Source organism: Penicillium lagena, assembly GCF_028827675.1.
Source record: "Penicillium lagena strain IBT 129212 chromosome Unknown utg000002l_segment0_segment0, whole genome shotgun sequence".
Classification (NCBI taxonomy): domain Eukaryota; kingdom Fungi; phylum Ascomycota; class Eurotiomycetes; order Eurotiales; family Aspergillaceae; genus Penicillium; species Penicillium lagena.
The window spans coordinates 3247463-3264356 of NW_026623223.1; the positions used below are offsets into that span (position 1 = coordinate 3247463).

General features: G+C 53.6%; 8 protein-coding genes across 8 annotated transcripts; 4 read left to right on the plus strand and 4 right to left on the minus strand.

The window, feature by feature from the left end:
- Nucleotides 1-184: 184 nt before the first annotated feature.
- On the plus strand, nucleotides 185-1370 carry N7510_004098 (protein disulfide isomerase family protein; the record flags this gene model as incomplete). Its single annotated transcript, XM_056976024.1, has 2 exons — nucleotides 185-707; nucleotides 781-1370. 2 exons carry the CDS (start codon nucleotides 185-187, stop codon nucleotides 1368-1370), a joined length of 1113 nt encoding a protein of 370 aa, XP_056835980.1.
- A 350-nt stretch (nucleotides 1371-1720) lies between these two features.
- On the minus strand, nucleotides 1721-2121 carry N7510_004099 (uncharacterized protein; the record flags this gene model as incomplete). Its single annotated transcript, XM_056976025.1, has 2 exons — nucleotides 1721-1972; nucleotides 2038-2121. The coding sequence occupies 2 exons, from the start codon at nucleotides 2119-2121 to the stop codon at nucleotides 1721-1723; spliced, it is 336 nt and encodes a 111-aa protein (XP_056835981.1).
- A 233-nt stretch (nucleotides 2122-2354) lies between these two features.
- Nucleotides 2355-3460, plus strand: N7510_004100 (EBP2 family rRNA-processing protein; the record flags this gene model as incomplete). Its single annotated transcript, XM_056976026.1, has 2 exons — nucleotides 2355-3102; nucleotides 3159-3460. The coding sequence occupies 2 exons, from the start codon at nucleotides 2355-2357 to the stop codon at nucleotides 3458-3460; spliced, it is 1050 nt and encodes a 349-aa protein (XP_056835982.1).
- A 389-nt stretch (nucleotides 3461-3849) lies between these two features.
- N7510_004101 (pseudouridine synthase PUS4) lies at nucleotides 3850-5068 on the minus strand (the record flags this gene model as incomplete). Its single annotated transcript, XM_056976027.1, has 2 exons — nucleotides 3850-4952; nucleotides 5005-5068. 2 exons carry the CDS (start codon nucleotides 5066-5068, stop codon nucleotides 3850-3852), a joined length of 1167 nt encoding a protein of 388 aa, XP_056835983.1.
- A 181-nt stretch (nucleotides 5069-5249) lies between these two features.
- N7510_004102 (uncharacterized protein) lies at nucleotides 5250-7223 on the plus strand (the record flags this gene model as incomplete). Its single annotated transcript, XM_056976028.1, has 3 exons — nucleotides 5250-5454; nucleotides 5512-5768; nucleotides 5820-7223. 3 exons carry the CDS (start codon nucleotides 5250-5252, stop codon nucleotides 7221-7223), a joined length of 1866 nt encoding a protein of 621 aa, XP_056835984.1.
- A 1227-nt stretch (nucleotides 7224-8450) lies between these two features.
- N7510_004103 (uncharacterized protein) lies at nucleotides 8451-12183 on the minus strand (the record flags this gene model as incomplete). The annotated part of the gene is made up of 4 exons (XM_056976029.1): nucleotides 8451-8485; nucleotides 8548-11811; nucleotides 11861-12048; nucleotides 12110-12183. 4 exons carry the CDS (start codon nucleotides 12181-12183, stop codon nucleotides 8451-8453), a joined length of 3561 nt encoding a protein of 1186 aa, XP_056835985.1.
- An 823-nt stretch (nucleotides 12184-13006) lies between these two features.
- N7510_004104 (putative MFS transporter) lies at nucleotides 13007-14764 on the minus strand (the record flags this gene model as incomplete). Its single annotated transcript, XM_056976030.1, has 3 exons — nucleotides 13007-13224; nucleotides 13296-14563; nucleotides 14625-14764. The coding sequence occupies 3 exons, from the start codon at nucleotides 14762-14764 to the stop codon at nucleotides 13007-13009; spliced, it is 1626 nt and encodes a 541-aa protein (XP_056835986.1).
- A 407-nt stretch (nucleotides 14765-15171) lies between these two features.
- N7510_004105 (FAD-binding oxidoreductase) lies at nucleotides 15172-16637 on the plus strand (the record flags this gene model as incomplete). Its single annotated transcript, XM_056976031.1, has 3 exons — nucleotides 15172-15600; nucleotides 15652-15775; nucleotides 15829-16637. 3 exons carry the CDS (start codon nucleotides 15172-15174, stop codon nucleotides 16635-16637), a joined length of 1362 nt encoding a protein of 453 aa, XP_056835987.1.
- Nucleotides 16638-16894: the final 257 nt, after the last annotated feature.

Genomic DNA, 16894 nt, shown 5'->3' on the forward strand with positions numbered 1-16894 from the left:
TTTAGCCACGGAGGATGATCCATGATCCACCCGAGGCACCAAGTGGCCTCTTCCCGTAGTTTGTAATCATCAGCTCCTACTCCCGGACTTTCTTTCTCTCTGATCGTGACCTTAACACTATTCCAATCTTCATCGATTCTTATTATTGGAATTTAAGGATCAACCCCCACAGAATACATCCACCATGGCTCGTCTGAGCACCCTGCTCGTGAGCACTCTCACCCTCCTGGGCGGCTTCGCCAGCGCCGGCTCCGCCGTCAAAGACCTCCTCCCCGACAACTTCGACAAAATCGTCCTGCAATCCGGCAAGCCCGCCCTGGTTGAATTTTTCGCCCCCTGGTGCGGCCACTGCAAGACCCTGGCCCCCGTGTACGAGGAGCTGGGTGCCGCCTTCGCCTTCGCCGAGGACAAGGTCACCATCGCCAAGGTCGACGCCGATGATCACCGTGATCTGGGCAAGCGCTTTGGCGTCCAGGGATTCCCAACCCTGAAGTGGTTCGATGGCAAGAGTGACAAACCCGTGGACTACAGTGGTAAACGTGATCTGGAGAGTCTTTCCGCGTGGATTACGGAGAAGACTGGCCTTAAGCCGCGCAGTGCGAAGAAGGAGCCCAGCAGCGTGGAGATGCTGGATGATGCTTCTTTCAAGACGACAGTTGGCTCCGACAAGAATGTCCTGGTGGCCTTTACTGCCCCGTGGTGTGGACGTGAGTACCATTCGCCTCCCCTACCGATGCTGTTGCTGCTGCTTGTAACTGACTGAATTGCCACCATCAATAGACTGCAAGACTCTCGCCCCAATCTGGGAGACCCTCGCCACCGACTTCGCCCTCGAACCCTCCGTCGTGATCGCCAAGGTCGACGCCGAAGCCGAGAACTCCAAGGCCGTGACCAAGGAGCAGGGCGTGACGGGCTACCCGACCATCAAGTTCTTCCCCGCGGGCTCGACCGAGCCCGAGGCGTACTCGGGCGCGCGCAAGGAGGAGGCCTTTGTCGAGTTCCTGAACAGCAAGGCCGGCACGCACCGCGCCGTCGGCGGCGGCCTGGACAACAAGGCTGGCACTGTCGTGAACCTGGACAAGCTGATTGAGGAGTACGTGCCTACGCACCAGTTCGAGAAGCTTGCGTCCGAGCTGAAGAGCGCTGCCAAGGACCTGAAGGACCAGTATGCGGCGTACTATCTGAAGGTTGCGGATAAACTGGCCAAGAATGAGGACTATGCGTCCAAGGAGCTGGAGCGTCTGCAGAAGATCCTGTCCAAGGGTGGCTCCGCGCCCGAGAAGCTCGACGACCTGGTCTCCCGCAGCAATATCCTGCGCCGCTTTGCCGGTCAGGACCAAGAGACTAGCCCCCACGGTGATGAGCTGTAAAGTTGCTCTTTTCGTCCGGGTTATCTTATGTTTCTCCAGCTCTGTTTGTGTATAAGGAGATGCCGGTCTCCTTGTGTTATGTATTGGGCGGATTGGAAATACTGGCTCAATCTTGAATCTGTACGAAATGAACCAAATGAAAAATCGCAGGCTATTCTGTACAATGCTCATCCGTATGAAGTAAACCAGTAATTGGGACCGTTACTTGTGGGTTAAGATCTGACTGTATGAATTATTTGGACTGTTGGGGTATCTTTATTATAGCAGTATTCGATAAATAAGCGCTGAGCCCGACACATACGCCGGACGAAAGTGTGTAAACCGGCACGACAGATTTGCAGAAGAGAAATTCATTTCGTCGGGGTGGCTGAGGCCGAGTCATGGGCGTTCGCGGTCAAGGAGGCCTCCAGCTCGTCGAGGCGGCGGGTCATATCGTCCACTGGATTGAGCGTCGTCAGCGGGGTGCGTTTTGTCTTGCAGTGAGGCCGGGAGAGAGACGTACGCTTTCCAAACATTTCCTTGGAGACATTGTCGAATTTAGACTGGAGCTGGTCAAGGAGGTCGTCGACTGCGGCGGCCAGTTGGCCCTGTGCATCGGAGTTCTGGGATAGACAATCAGGTCAGACGTGGAAAGGTTGGTTCATAGGGTTGGTAAGAGAGCACGCACAGGATTCGACAGGAGAGACTCGCCCTCGGTGGGGGTCTCGTATTTCTCGGAGGGAGAGTTGGCTTCCTTGGATTCCTCAGCCATTGTGTTGATTCACACAGTGTCAAGTCAAGCGGTCGGCGCCAAAGACACGCCTTGATAAGAGAAGGTGACTAAGCACGCGCCAGCCCAAAACGGTTAGTGGGTTCTTATCGACCACGCTAGACCATATTGGGACTGGCGCCAGGCAAAAAAATCCCGTGCTGTCTGAATGCTGGTTCTCTGCTTGCTTGCACTTCTCCCCGATTACGATTTCTTTTCGGCTCCAGACTGTCACAATGGTCAAGCGAAGCAAGCTTATCCAGGCACTTGACGCCCACAAGGGCCGTGACTATGAAGCTGAGAAGCAGAAGAAGATGGTGAAGGCTGCAGAGAAGAAGAAGTTGGCGAAGAAGGCTGCAGCTGGTGAAGAGGACGACGACGAGGTTGAGGAGGTGGATGAGGAAGAGGAGGAAGCGATCCCAGACGACGATGAGGTCGAGGAAGACGAAGAAGACGAAGAGGAAGAGGAAGAGGAGGAAGATATTCCACTGTCCGACCTGGAAGAAGACGAGCGCGAGGATGTCGTCCCCCACCAACGCCTGACCATCAACAACTCCGCCGCCATCACCTCCTCCCTCAAGCGCATCTCCTTCATCTCGTCCCAGACCCCGTTCTCCGAGCACAACTCTCTCGTCTCGCAAGAGCCCATTGAAGTCCCCGACCCCAATGACGACCTCAGCCGTGAACTGGCATTCTACAAGGTCTGCCAGGCAGCCGTGGTCAGTGCCCGCGGCCTGCTCAAGAAGGAGGGCATTCCCTTCACCCGGCCGGGTGACTACTTCGCCGAGATGGTCAAGAACGACGAGCACATGGGCAAGATCAAGAAGAAGCTCTACGATGAGGCGGCTGGGAAGAAGGCGGCCGCCGAGGCCCGGCGCCAGCGCGACCTGAAGAAGTTTGGAAAGCAGGTCCAGGTTGCCAAGTTGCAGCAACGTGCGAAGGAGAAGCGGGATACCTTGGAGAAGATCAATTCCTTGAAGAAGAGTACGTCTTTTTTGACACATCTGTCTGGCGAATATTGCTAACCAATTCTTCTATAGAGCGCAAGGCCGACTCCTCTGCTCCCACCGATGACACTGGTGATCTCTTCGACGTCGCCATCGACGATGCCAAGGAGGCCGAGAGCCGCAAGCGCGGCCGCACCGGCGGCGACGGCGCGCCCAATTTCAAGCGCCACAAGAAGGACTCGAAGTTCGGGTTCGGAGGCAAGAAGCGCCATGCTAAGAGCGGTGATGCGCAGTCCAGTGGTGATCTGCGCGGGTACTCTCAGAAGAAGATGAAGGCCGGTGCATCGAAGCGGCCGGGTAAGGCCCGGAGAGCGGCGGCGAAGGGCCGTTCTTGATCTCTTTGTTTGATGTCTTTTGCTGGAACCTGCATTTTCACTGTGCATCTGTAATTATTGTCTGGGGTCTGTCTGGGTTACTCAAAATGGTTTCTTGTTCTCGTTCTCGTTGTTTCAGGGCACGCAGACTATATTATGTAGAAGGCTTGTTATACCTTTCACTACATAGTCACGATAGGCCCCTTCGTCCGCCACGTAACTGAGCTTATAAGCTAGACTTCCTATGAACCCTTCCTGTGGCAGCCTTGCTGCCTGCCTGCCCTTTCCTCTCCTCTTCGTGGATATACGATTCCCACATCTAGAAATTGGGCAAGAATAGGAATGAGTGAATATTCCGAGGTCATATGTATATTGTAATCGATATCGTACACATCCGTAGATAGGTCAGCTTATTTCTCGGCCTCCAACTTGTCCAACCGGTTCCGGTTCCAATTCTCCAGGAACCCCTGCACTTTTGGACCCCAGACCTCCTCGCCGGCCTCCAGATCCTTGTATTCCAGCGTCTTCTCGGGTGTGAGCTCGTAGTCGCCCTGGCGCGTCCGCACAAGCTCGCTCATCAGGGCACAGCTGCCCACCGCTTTGCCCAGGTCGTGAGCCAAGGAGCGGACATAGAAGCCCGAGGTGACGGTCATGGAGATCTTCACCGCTGCAGGCTGCGGCCGGGACTGCTCGGTCTGCACAGAAGTGGTCTCACCGGTTGCAGGCTCCGGGGCCTTGGGTGCGTCCGCTGCTTCGGTCTCTGACACTTTCACTTTTTTGGCGTCGGTAGCCTCCTCATTTGGAGGCGACGACTTTCGCTTCGTCGCCGATGGATCGGAAGCCGTCTCACCCTCTGCAGTCGCGGGCAACGCATCAACCCTGTCAATGAGCTGCTCTGCCGCTGCCCTCTCCTCACCGACCATCTCTTCCTCAGGCCACTTGTACTCATGCGTCCCAGGCTCATACCACTCCATGATCTTAATATCCAGCGCCTCCACCGGGCGTGACTTGATCTCCACATCTGGGACCTTGCCCTCGCGCGCATACTCGTAGAGCTTCTTGCCATCTATCCTCAGCGCCGAGAAAATCGGCGGCTTCTGCATAATCTTCCCGCGGAATTGATCGAGTGCTTTTTCCACCGCTTCGCGTGTGACGTGCTCGTACGGCGCACGGCGGGTGATCTTGCCTAGCCGGTCGTAGGTATCGGTCTCCGCGCCGAAAAGAATCGTCGCCTCGTAGGCCTTGGTGCAGCCGAGGAAATCACCCAGCGACTTGGTCCCCTTGCCCACGCCAATGACGAGCACACCTGTCGCGAGCGGGTCGAGTGTGCCGCCATGCCCGACCTTGATCTCGAGGCGCTTGTTGCGGCGCCGTTTTTGCTGGAAATTGGACTCGCGGTCTCGTCGGGCTTTCTCGGAGTCGAGCCATGGCTTGAAGGTCTTCGAGGGCTGGAAGTGGTGCTGCATCTTGCGGACGACGTCGGCGGAGGTGACGCCTTGCGGCTTGTGGGTGGCTGGATGGGAGATGTCAATGGATATTGCAATGATTACAGAAGAATAACTCACCAAAGACGCCCTCGAAGATCTTTTCGCCCGACATGGTGGTGCGGAAGAGTCGATAGAGTGGCATGCCTGACTGACGCGAAAAAGAGGAAAGGAACGAATTCCGGCAGGACCACGGGATTTGTCCGATTTGCCCAACACATCCATGACTGACCGCGTCCACCACTTCCTTTCGTCAACACCATTACCACCACTCCCTCCCTCACTTCGAATGCCCCTCCTCGCTCAGCAGCCATGTAGCGCACACCATGACTGCCCGCGAAGATACCGTCTTGGCTCCCACCGATCCCTCCGTCGCCGATGAGAACGATTGGTGGGAGTTCAGCTTGACCGACGTCAAGGTGCTGCGGCCCGGTAAGATGCTGTACGCGAACCTTCTCGATGCCTCCGACGACAACCCCCTACAAGTCATCGGTTGCCTGGAGCAGGTCCGGGAGGACGAGGAGCATTTGGGTATGTCGGATGGCCCTTTCCATCTGATGATTTGATGGACTAAACCTATACTTCCAGTGCTCAACCACGACTACCTTTCCAAACGCATTGTTATCGACGACGTGACACACTACGCGTATGGGCAAACAGAGGATAAGACGATCGAGATCTGGGTTGCTGGCAAGGCTGGCTGGTACGACATCTCGCCGGCCAAGGGATACCTGCCTACCTTCAACCGCATGGTCCAGTCGATTGACCTACTATATTTCCTGGTGGACCGACACCAGCAGGGTCGCAGGCAGCTGAAACCCACTGTCCGGGAGTTGTGCGAACAGGTTAGTCGCGTGTTTGTTTGCTGCCTGGCTCCCCCACTAACACCCTCCCAGTATATCTACCACACCCACGGCGTGTGCGAGGACAGAGCACAGTCTGCCGAAGTCTTCAAAGAACATGGTCCTTTTTTACTTCGCTGCATGATCAGGGACGAAGAAGACGTGGAGTGGAAGAAAACCAACATCTTCAACCACCTGCGCCGCCAGTGTCGTGTACGTTTTGTTTTTCTTCCCCAACCAAACCGTATCCATGCTTACATGATTCCTATTCAGGAGGCTTACGACCAGATCATGGAGGAGGTCTCGTCCAGCTCCGCCGACGAGGCTCAAGATGAGCCCGAAGCTGCGACTCCTCGACGTGATTCGGCTGCGATTGCGAAATCACAGACTGATGCCATCTACCAGCTCCTCAAAGAACTACGAGACGAGGGCCAGCTGGCCAAACGCCGACTTCACATTGATCTCTTGCAGGAGCGCCTAGCCAGTCGATATTCTTTGGCCGACAAGGATGGCGCACAGAAGATCATCGCTGCCCGAGCAACCGCCGTGCTGGAGTTGATGGATGCCGAGGAAGGTTTTCGATGGTATCGCTACGTGATCCACCGGGAGCTCAAGCAAGCTGCCTCGACAAATACCCCACTGCCACCAGCCCTTCTCACTCCCCTGCGCGTGGAACCCTCCAGTGACGAGGATAGCGGCCGAGTCCGCAAATCCGTGCTCCGGCCCAAGGCCACCTCGAAGACGTTGAAGGGCAAGCGAAACAAAGATGCCATTGCCAATCAGGAATCGAAAGAGTCCGATGCCGACGACGACGACGATGAAGACGTCTTAGACGAGATGGACACGCCCAGCAAGACCCGTGGCCATGAGCTCATCCGCGACCCATTCTCTTCTGCGAAGACGCGGACCCGTTCCATCCTATCCGACTCGGGACCTGCCGCTTCCCTTATGAAGCAACTGTTCCAGGACACCGTCCAGACACCCAAAACCCCGGTCCTCTCAGATGCAAATAACGACACATCAGACTACAGCGCTCTACCTACCACCGGCGACACCGACCTTGAATCCGACGATATCTGGACCTGCCTTATGCCCGAATGCACCAAGATAATTGCCATGAAGTCCGGGGACGAGCGTAAGAAGCTCATCGAAGCACATGCCACCGAGCACGACTGGAAGACTCAGATGAGGGTCGAGCTTGTGGAGTCTGAGAGACGCTTGCACTCTGCTTTCCCCGTTACCAATCTCATGGAGTACCTCGTCAATCAGCATTACCAGCAGATGCGCATTGCATTTCCTGAGCTGTATGAGGGTGATAACCAAAGGAACGGAAATGGAGCCACCGAGCATCCACAGAGCCCTAGCAATAATGGTGACTCGGTGACAACGCCTAAAAGCCAGCGCCCCTCGGCAAAGAAACAGAAATTGACGCCCGCTGATGTGAATGGCGATACCTGAGATGTCTCTTCAGGCATACAAATTGACGATCATGACTTATGGACTTTTGAAGCAACGTGAAGTAAATGGAGACCACATTTGCTTAGCTATCCTCTCAGGTAAGTCTCCATGTCCGTCTGCCTGATTTTAATCCATGGTCTAACTGCATATTGTAGACGGATACACCGCATCCTTGCACTCACATGGGACTAATTCTCACTCTAACTACCGTCCACACACATCCTGATGAATATTCCTCCGTTGGAGCTGCAATGGAGAAAGAACAACTAAATAAAACGACGTCCAGATCTGTGTCTACTCACCAAGATCATCTCCCTCTCGGCGCCAGTTTGTCTGACCTCGGCCTTATCGACACCTTTGCTTCCTATCAAACGCGAAGGAGGTAGCAGTGTTGCCCGGACCACAGCGTATTTTTCGAGCTTACCCGCGGAATTGCTTTGCATCTGTAGATATGCTGCTGGAAAGATGGAGGCCGAGTGGTTCCCATGGATCTATATACCTTCTATGTGCTTGCCTCTTTTTGCTCTCTTTCTTTGCTGAAATTTCCCCAATCCATCTAGAGTAGAGGACGCTGATGCGAGCCCAGCACATAGTCAAGAAACATTACAACCGGAATAGAAACCCAAGACGAGTGGGTTTTGTAAGACGCTCTAAGTATGTAGGAGTAGGGACAAGGTATCTTGATATTTGTCACTCAACTCAAGCAACAGTCGAAAACCCCATTTCGCAAACCTCGCCGTGCTTTTGATTTGCTTGCCATCCATGCATCTGGCCGCAGTAGACTGTACGCCGTTTTTTCTCGGCAGTTGAAATGGAGATGAAGGAAGAGGATGAGAGCCAACGTAGTCGAAGAAAAACGTCTCTAGTTACGCTGGACTCGTTATGATTCAAGGGGGAAAAAAAAAGAGCGAGCAAGAAGGGGGTATAGCCACATATATTCTCACATGCAAGCACATGACATCGAACTTGCGTTAGAGAGATGGAAGGAGGTACAGAGTTTTTCGAAGATGATAGGAGACATGGTAATGGAGAGACAGAGAGTAGGAGGCGGATCACTAGGTGTAACTACAAGGTGCGCAAGGTATGTAAAACCAAACAAAGAATATGTAAGTGTGCAATGACAGGGTAGAAGAAGAAGAAGAAAGAGAAGGAGAAGGAGAAAGAGGGTATGTCCATGTATCGAGAAAGAAAGATCTAGCTCCAGGCCAGGCCGAGAGGAAGGAGTGTTTATTTCTGGTGGGCGTTGTAGGCATCGACCAGGGCTAAAAGGTACCGGTTAGTTATCAGGCGAGATTAATTAGAGGAAGGGGAGAGGGACGCTTACTCTGTAGAGTAGACGCCTGGCCCTGACGCGATTCACAAGCAAACTGGAGGGTGCTCCCATCCAAGAAATCCAGGAGGATACTATTTGGCAGTTCCTGACAATCCTCATCGGGCAGACAGGGAGTGCGGAATGCAGACAGGTGGTATCGCTTAACCATGTTACGGGCAGTGGAGTCCGTGGTTCCTGGCGCGAGAACCAGGAATCCATTCTCGTCGACGCGCATGAAGCGGCGTTTCCAGAGAAGCGTGTCGGGAAACTGGACGTTGACCTCGCCGATGTCGATGGGGCTGAAGGCTGGCTTGTGGGCGACGGAGTGGTTATCCATAGTTGCAAAGGTAGTATCTTCTTCCTTTACGGGCGGGCCCCAGGCGCCGATGATGCTGCGGCGAGAGGTGGACGTAATAGATGACATGCGGCGCATGAGGCGCGAGGCGCGCGATCCCTTCTTTTCTTCGGATGTAGGAGAGGTCGATTGGAGCGTCTCGTCGGTTTTATTGCGTGAGGCAAAGGAGAGGCGGCTGCCAGGTCGGGATGTGGCCCTAGAACCGGCAGATGAGATGGACGGCCTTCGGTCCTCAGACTGAATGGTGATGGATTCAGAAAGAGGCCCCTCGGCTGTCTCATGCTCGACAGTCAACGGACTCGCATGCAGATTAAGCACATCAGACTCCAAGAGCTCGGGCGACATGGCCGAATCTCGGACGATGCGAGCCGTAACGGATATCGAGTTTGTGCGGCGTGTGTCATGGCCAGCAGCCGGGTGAGTATGATGATTCAAGCTTGGGGCTCGAGAGAAATCGGGGAGCTGAGTCCCGCTGGGCAGCGAGACCGACGCGCGCTTCCGCAGGCTTTCAAAGGAGGACGAGGCGGAAGGTCCAGTGACGGTCTGGCCTGAGTTGGAAGGCGTTCCTTCGCGACTGGACAACTTTTCCAGGGCCTTGATGCGGTTCGAAATGCCGGAAGACACGTTGATCTTCTTGGCCATAAGCACCGGAGTAGGCGGCTCGTTGTCAGGGTAATTGCTGGAAGCCGACCTGCCCGCTGCCAGCGCCTGCATGTTGGCTGGTGATCCCGGGGTGTTGGGGCTCGAGACGGAGCGCGAGCTAATGTTGGGCGATGACACTGCCACAGGTCTAGCCTCTTGGACGGTCGCCGACTTCAATTCCTCCATAAACGAGTCGTCTGAAAGGAGGTTGTCATCATCCGAATACTCTGCGGGCGGAACGTGAATTGGCTCTAGATTGATCTTGCGCCTCTGGTCCAAAGAGACGCGTTTGGGGTTTGACAAATGAGTATCCTCGGATGCAACCCCAAGAGCAGGCTCGTCCAATGAACGGGGATCAATTGAAACCACAACAGGGGGGTCGATTGGAGAGATTGTCGATGGTGAGGCGGGGACAGCAACAGATTCAGAGGCCTCGGCTGGGCTGTTCTCTACAGGCTCATCAGTGGCAGATGAAATCCGCGGCTGATGTGAAGAGATATCTTCAGCCTCAGAGGCTGCGGGTGACCCTTTTTCGAGTGGGACCTGGGCGTTGGCGCTAGGCGGGACGGCGTCATCCTTAGTGTCGCTCAGACCAAGGATAGCCGAGTGCCCGTGCTCGGCACTCGTTTCATCGTCAGCGAGCGTCTGCGGCGTCTCAAGTTGACCAGTTTCAGAGGCCGTATCGACAGGTTCCGTAGAAGCGGCAGTGGCAGCACCCTCAGAATCAGACATCATTAACTCCGCTGTCGGCACGGGTTTCGCGACTTCGACAGGTGCGGGAACGTCCTCTTTTTCGGGTTCAATGGCAGGGTGGAGGTCGAAAACTGGTTCGGACGTTGGAGGCAGCGGTTGTAGAGGTCCTTCGAACCCTTCGCGCTGTGCCGGCTGCGGCTCAGAGCGCTCCGTCTGAGGCTGCTCCGGTTCGACCCTCTTAGGCTCGAACCTTACCGGTTCAAGCGTCTCAGTCTCGAGGTTCTCTGGCTCAAGCTCCTTCGGCTCCTTATTCTCTGGTTGAATGTTCTCTAGTTCAGGCTGCGGTTCAAATTTCTCCGGCTTAGACTGGTCTGGCTCGAGCTTCTCAGGTTCGAACTTCATCGGCCGAAGCATTACTAGCTCGACTTTCTCCGGCACAGGCTGTGATTCAACCTTCTCTGGCGCGACCTTGACGGATTCAACCTTGGTTGGTTCAGGCTTCTTCTCCACAGCTTTCTCCGACAGGGGAGCCTTATTTTCTTTATTTTCCGAAGAACCCTTGCGCGCAGTTGGCTCCTCCTCCGCAATACTCTGCTTTCGGTTCGCCTGTTCTGCACGCTTCGCCTGCGCCTTCTTCCGCTGCTGCAGCGCCTTCATCAGCCGCTCTTTCTCCGGCGTTAATCCCGAAGAAGTCGAAAGCGCGCCGAGCGATTTAGCACCGGGAGACAGCGGTGGCCGTGAAATAGGTATTGATGGCGGAGGCACCAGAAGTGGAGGAACAGGCGGCATCTTGAACTTGCTGGGTTTAGACGCGAATTGGCTTCCTTGGGACCGAGGTCGCGGCGTGTCGATGTCCATGGCCGGAGGTTTCCGTAATGATGAGGAGCGGATACCCGCTGGGAGTGAGGCGACGGGACGTTGTTCTGCATTTCGGGACGACCCTGAGGTGCGTGGGCGGCCGCTGCTGTCCACGGAGGGTCGAGGCCCGAGCTTTACTTTCTGGGTGTATGATCCCGTTCGTTCTAGATCTCGTAGCGAAGGTCGTGAAGACTGGGTAGACATTCGGATATCGTCAGATGGGCGCGGGAACTCGTCCAGGATACTCCTTGGTTTTTGGCGTTCTGAGAAGGTACTCGGGGACATGGGCGGCGACATAGGGGACAAGGCGCTCGATTGCAGTTCACGGGGGCTCGCCTGGAGAGGTGGCGCCGTTTTCGCACTGTCGCGCGACGGCGGTGGCCTGAGATCTGGCGAGGTTGTCTCTGTCGACGGCGATGGCGCAGTGGATGGCGGCACGACGGTGGCTTCTGATCTCTGGCTTCCTGATCTTTGCCGAGTTTGGAGTTCAGGTTTGGGATGTTGCGCTTCGTCCTTGGCGCCGTTCTCCTCGGCATCTTCCGTGATCTCCATCAACCGACGGCGACGGAGAGAGCTCGACGAGGATGTAATGGAGGTGGACGCGGTATGGAGCAGACAGGCGGAGGACAGCGCGCTCTCGGTGAGCTCGGCAGCCTGGGCGAGGGGCAGGACGGTGTCATTGGGGGTGAACTTTTCGAGGAAGGATCCGAACTGGACATTGCTCCGAGCTGCCACGGGGATTAGTATTGGGAGAACAGACAAGCCGGACGAGCATACCCTGGATGAGGCGCGACAAGCCCTCGGGCATGTATCGGATCACGACCTTCCTGCGGCGGTATTGCAGGAAGCCATACAGCGGCGAAACTTGGGAGTAGTTGGCGATGGCATTGCGGATCTCGGAGACACCGCCAGTGCCTCGATCGAGCAGGGCTACTTCATCGCGGGAGACATAGTGCAGCAGGAACCTAGGGGCGAGTTAGATTATTGGGTGGGACAATGCAAAAAGGGGAAGTGCGGGAGACGAACCATCCGCCGGCGTCTGCGAGGGCCCCTTGGTAGGCATCGAAGACGGCGGGATTGTCTAGCCCATTGAGAGACATGGCGCGACGCGCATGGTAATAGAGAGAAAAAGAGAGGATGTAAAAGGAAACAGGAGGAAGTTGGAGAAAGAAAGCCAGCCGATCGATCGGATCTGGTGAAAGAAAGGTTGGTTCAGGGGATTTGATGGACTCCACCGGGCTTAGTGAGTTCGTGTTAGTGAGATTCTGAAACGCTAGCGAACCGCGGTATACAGTCAATGATCTCGAGATGCTGTGAACTATAGGCTAATGAATTGATTTATTTTTATTCATGAAGCGAACTGAATTAATAGCCCAGATCGGATTCATCCCTAGGCCATAGATCTCGTCACATTCCCGCTTCGGGTGAGCCGCCTGCTAAGGGGGTCCTAAAGTGGCCGAACGGACTCGGGCAGAACTAGTCTTGTACTAACTGATCCCGCACGTTTCCGTTCGCGCCTGGCACTTCTGGGTAGATTCCACTCAATATATCAAGCTCGGCCCGAATCCACATGTACGAATGCAGAATAAGTTCCCGAGCAGAGCCAACTACAGGAGGTTTGGTGTGCGGGAGTGATTTCATCGAGCTTGATCGATCTATACATAATATAATAGTTATAACTTCGACATTAGTAAGTTATCGTTATGGAAAAGAAACTACAAAACAAATATTGTCAGCACCAGGACTCGAACCTAGGTGGGCTAACCTATCAGATATAGACATGGGCACAAAGGGCTTCGATGAGGAGGTTGATGTAGATGGCTCATAATCGCAATAGGGAAGCTAGAGAAAAAACAAGAAAAAGGGATCACTCCAATTATTTGATATATCTCGCACACTAGCTCAATTGACAGACTGTTGGCATTATTCACCGACTTCACGATCAGCATCCCATTGGCCATACTTCTCCATAACTCGCCACTTCCAAGTGTTGTGACGAATTGGCTTGCCCCAGACATAAAAAATCACAACCAGAACCATAAACACACCCGAGATACAGGCCATTTCCCCAAATGCTTTCGTGTATCCCTCGAGGTCAATCCACGGGTTGGTGTAGAAAGACAACAGAAACCCAAAGGCAGCTGGAACGCGTACATATCGTCAGTTCGCGAACGGCAGACAAGCTTAATACCGCTAGACTTTAAACACATACCTTTGAATGCTAAGATAGACACGGTGACTTCGCCGACAGCGGGTCTGTAGCAGTCAATCACATAGACCATAGCCACATTAGTAGCCTGGACAATGGCAAAATTCAGCAATCCAAGGCCTAAGGTCGGAACCATCCAATGAAGATGGTTGTTCACGCCAACCCCATACAGGATCAAAGACACCGGCGCAAATATTCCTCCGATGGCCAGAGAGGGTAGACGCATCTCCGGTTCTCGGATGCCCCCATTTCTTTGTGTGAACCAGTCAGCGGTCCAGTCGGAGATATGGCCACCAAATACGATTCCAATGAGTGAGCCCACCATGCTGGACACAAAGCACAGACCAGATTGCCATGAAGAGAAATTATACACCTCTGAGAAGGCAGTCGCAAAGTTGGACGTAATGGCTACAAGGAATCCGATAGTCACTGAAAAGACCAGTGATGTCCACAGGACAGGGGGCAAGATGATCAGAACAATCGGGCGCAGGAAAATTCGAAATAGCGACTCGGAAGTGTACGTTCCAGTGAACAAGCGTAAGGAACTAATATAGCTTTCTTTGGTAGGAATTCCGTCGAGCGCTGCGGACTCATGGTGTGCCGAAGCAGATGACTTTCGGGAGCCCGCTTTCACTTGAATTTCTTCGCTGAGTGCCGTCTCCTCCTGCTGCTCAACCTGGCGATCAAATGTTGTCTCGGGGAATGTGAAAATCACCAAGATGGTCACGGCGCCAATGAGTGCAGAGGCAACCCAATAGATGTACTGCCAACTGTGAGTGATCGTAATGAGGCCATCGATGATGATTCCCCCCGCGACCCCCATTGACAAAGCCGCGGTATACGTTGCCATGACCGCGCCACGTTCGTGGAGGAAGAATATATTAGCAATAGTCAAAGGTCCAAGGCACTCTCCAGCACCCGCTGCGAATCCCATAATAATACGTCCGGCAAGTTCCACCCCATATGTTTTCGCAAACCCAGACCACAGACCCGTTGCGAAGTAGATGATGAAGGAGATCACGTAGATCGGTCGACGGCCGTACTTGACGATTAATGGCATCCAGAATAGCATTCCGACTCCCTGACAGAGAGCGGTGGAGCTATAGAAAAAGGCCACTTTTGAGATGTGGGCATTGAAATCCGGTCCCATTGGACCCATGAAGTCAATGGTCGTCTCGACGATCGCCACCGTGGGCCCTGCTGCAAGGAAGTTGCAGAAAAAGACAGCCAGGCATACAACAACCGCAATATAATATCGGAAGGCCCGCGACCTGAGTTGACCGTACTGTTACGTGTCACTTTCTTTGAGACTAGTAGATCACCGAAACTCACCAGTTCAAGGGATCATTGGGATCTTTCGATGGGGTTGGCACCAGGATAATTTCATTTGTTTCCTGGTGTCGTAGCCGTAGGCTACCCAGGGTGTTGGTCTGGATGCCATCTGGCCGGAGAATGGTGGTCTTGGAATGCATTGGAGCTTCCGAAGGGGATTCCAAGGTGGATCACGAAAAGATCCACCAAGCGATCATCCTCTGCTCTTAAGGAGAGGGAGCTCGATGGACTCATTCGGCCCAGACTAGCATATCTCTGAATGACTGTTTTGCACGGGTCAGTTCGGGATGTGGGCCACTAACTGGTTGACCCATTCGTTACCCCACGGGGAAAGAGGCCCACATCCGCTTCCATTTTCCAACTTCAGCGTGATCCGACTCGTGCTGTTCCGAGCCCATTTTGTACGAATCCAGACACTTTTAGATCGGCGGAGGCGCAACATTCTAGTGTTGGTGGCAATAATGACCTTGTCGTCAACACCTGTTGTTCTTTGTGTCTGAATCCATTCTGCCTTAATCCGTGAGGATCGACTCGAAACTCACCCAGCATGCAAATCGTCTGGCGAAACTCTACCGACGATGGTGCCTATGAAGACGCTCGTATCGGGCGCGTCTTTAACTATCGTCGGCCGCAGAGGTTTCCATTGGCCGTCGTTATAGCCACATGCCAAGATGACATTGTTGCTGCGGTCAAACTGGCAGCTGAGAAAAATTGTCGAGTCGCTGTTCGATCTGGTGGACACTCATGGGCGGCGTGGAGTGTCCGGGATAATTCAATCTTGATTGACCTGGGGAACTACAAGGTCCTAGAAGTAGATGGGCCTAATCAGCGGGCAATCGCTTCCCCAAGTACAACTGGGAGAGAACTCAACTCTGTTTTGACTCAACAATATGGATTGATGTTTCCTGGGGGCCATTGTCCCGACGTGGGTCTAGGAGGATTTTTGCTTCAAGGAGGCATGGGGTGGAACTGCCGTGTACGTGCGGAGGTGTTCGCTCCAAACATTGCTTTCTGACTCCTTTTACAGACCTGGGGATGGGCCTGTGAGCGAGTGGCAGCTGTTGATGTAGTAACAGCGGAAGGTGAACTGCTCCATTGTAATTCTCAACAGAACCAAGAGCTTTACTGGGCTGCGCGAGGTGCTGGACCAGGTGAGCCCGATGACGATTTGCTATGTACTCCCAGCTTACAATACCGGAATCAGGGTTTCCCGGAGTGGTTACAAAATTTCACCTCAATCTCCTTCCATATCCTGAGAAAGGATTTCGCTCATCTGGCTATATTTATCCTATTCGCCTGTATCGAGAAGCGTTCCAGTGGATTCTGTCCATCACGCCTACGTTCGACCAGGACACCGAAATAGCAGCTGTCGCCCACTATCCCGAGAACAGTGAGGAAATTTGCCTCTTCATTCTCTTTGTCGTAATGAAGCATGACCCTAATGAAGCGGAGAGAGCACTTCGCCCGGCTCACCAGACACGCCCCACTGGAGCTCTCACGGAATGGTTTTGCGAGGAAGATAGTCTACAGAATCAGTACAGCAAGCAAGCAAATGCTAACCCCGAGAAACATCGTTACTGCGCGGACAACGCATATCTAATCAATGATGCTGATGTCCCAGCTGTTTTAGAGGAGGCTTTCACGACTCTTCCTCACAAGAAAGCGTTCTCGCTGTGGTACGCGATGAATCCCTGCAGTCGGCGAGAATTGCCGGATATGGCCCTCAGTATGCAATCTGACCATTATTTTGCTTTGTACACGGTTTGGGAAGACGAAGTTGACGATACCCGGTGTCTTGAGTGGGTTCGAGGTGTTATGAAAAATGTCGAACGACATTCAGTGGGAGCATATTTGGGCGATTCGGATTTTCAAGTCCGGAAAAGCAAATACTGGTCTGACCAAAATGCTCGCCGCCTGATGGAAATTCGGAAACGGTGGGATCCGGAGGGAAGAATTTGTGGGTATTTGGACAAGGGAGATCTGTCCGGCATCAAGGGACTAGATAATAGATAACGCTGACCAGTGTGAAATATGATGCAACTTTGGTTACTCGTCCTTTTCCCCTATGTTTATTTGTATGAATTGGCTTCATCTAAAATAGAAACTAGACTTGTTTTACTGTCTAACAGTCAAGTCGTTTCATAAATGTTCATCGGAATCTTATTGCTTGCAAGTTTATATATCCGGGGCAGAGTTCACTATAGCCAAGTTTCATGCAGATTAAGTGCAGGAAATAAAATCTGGCAATGAATGATATGTTCATATGCTAC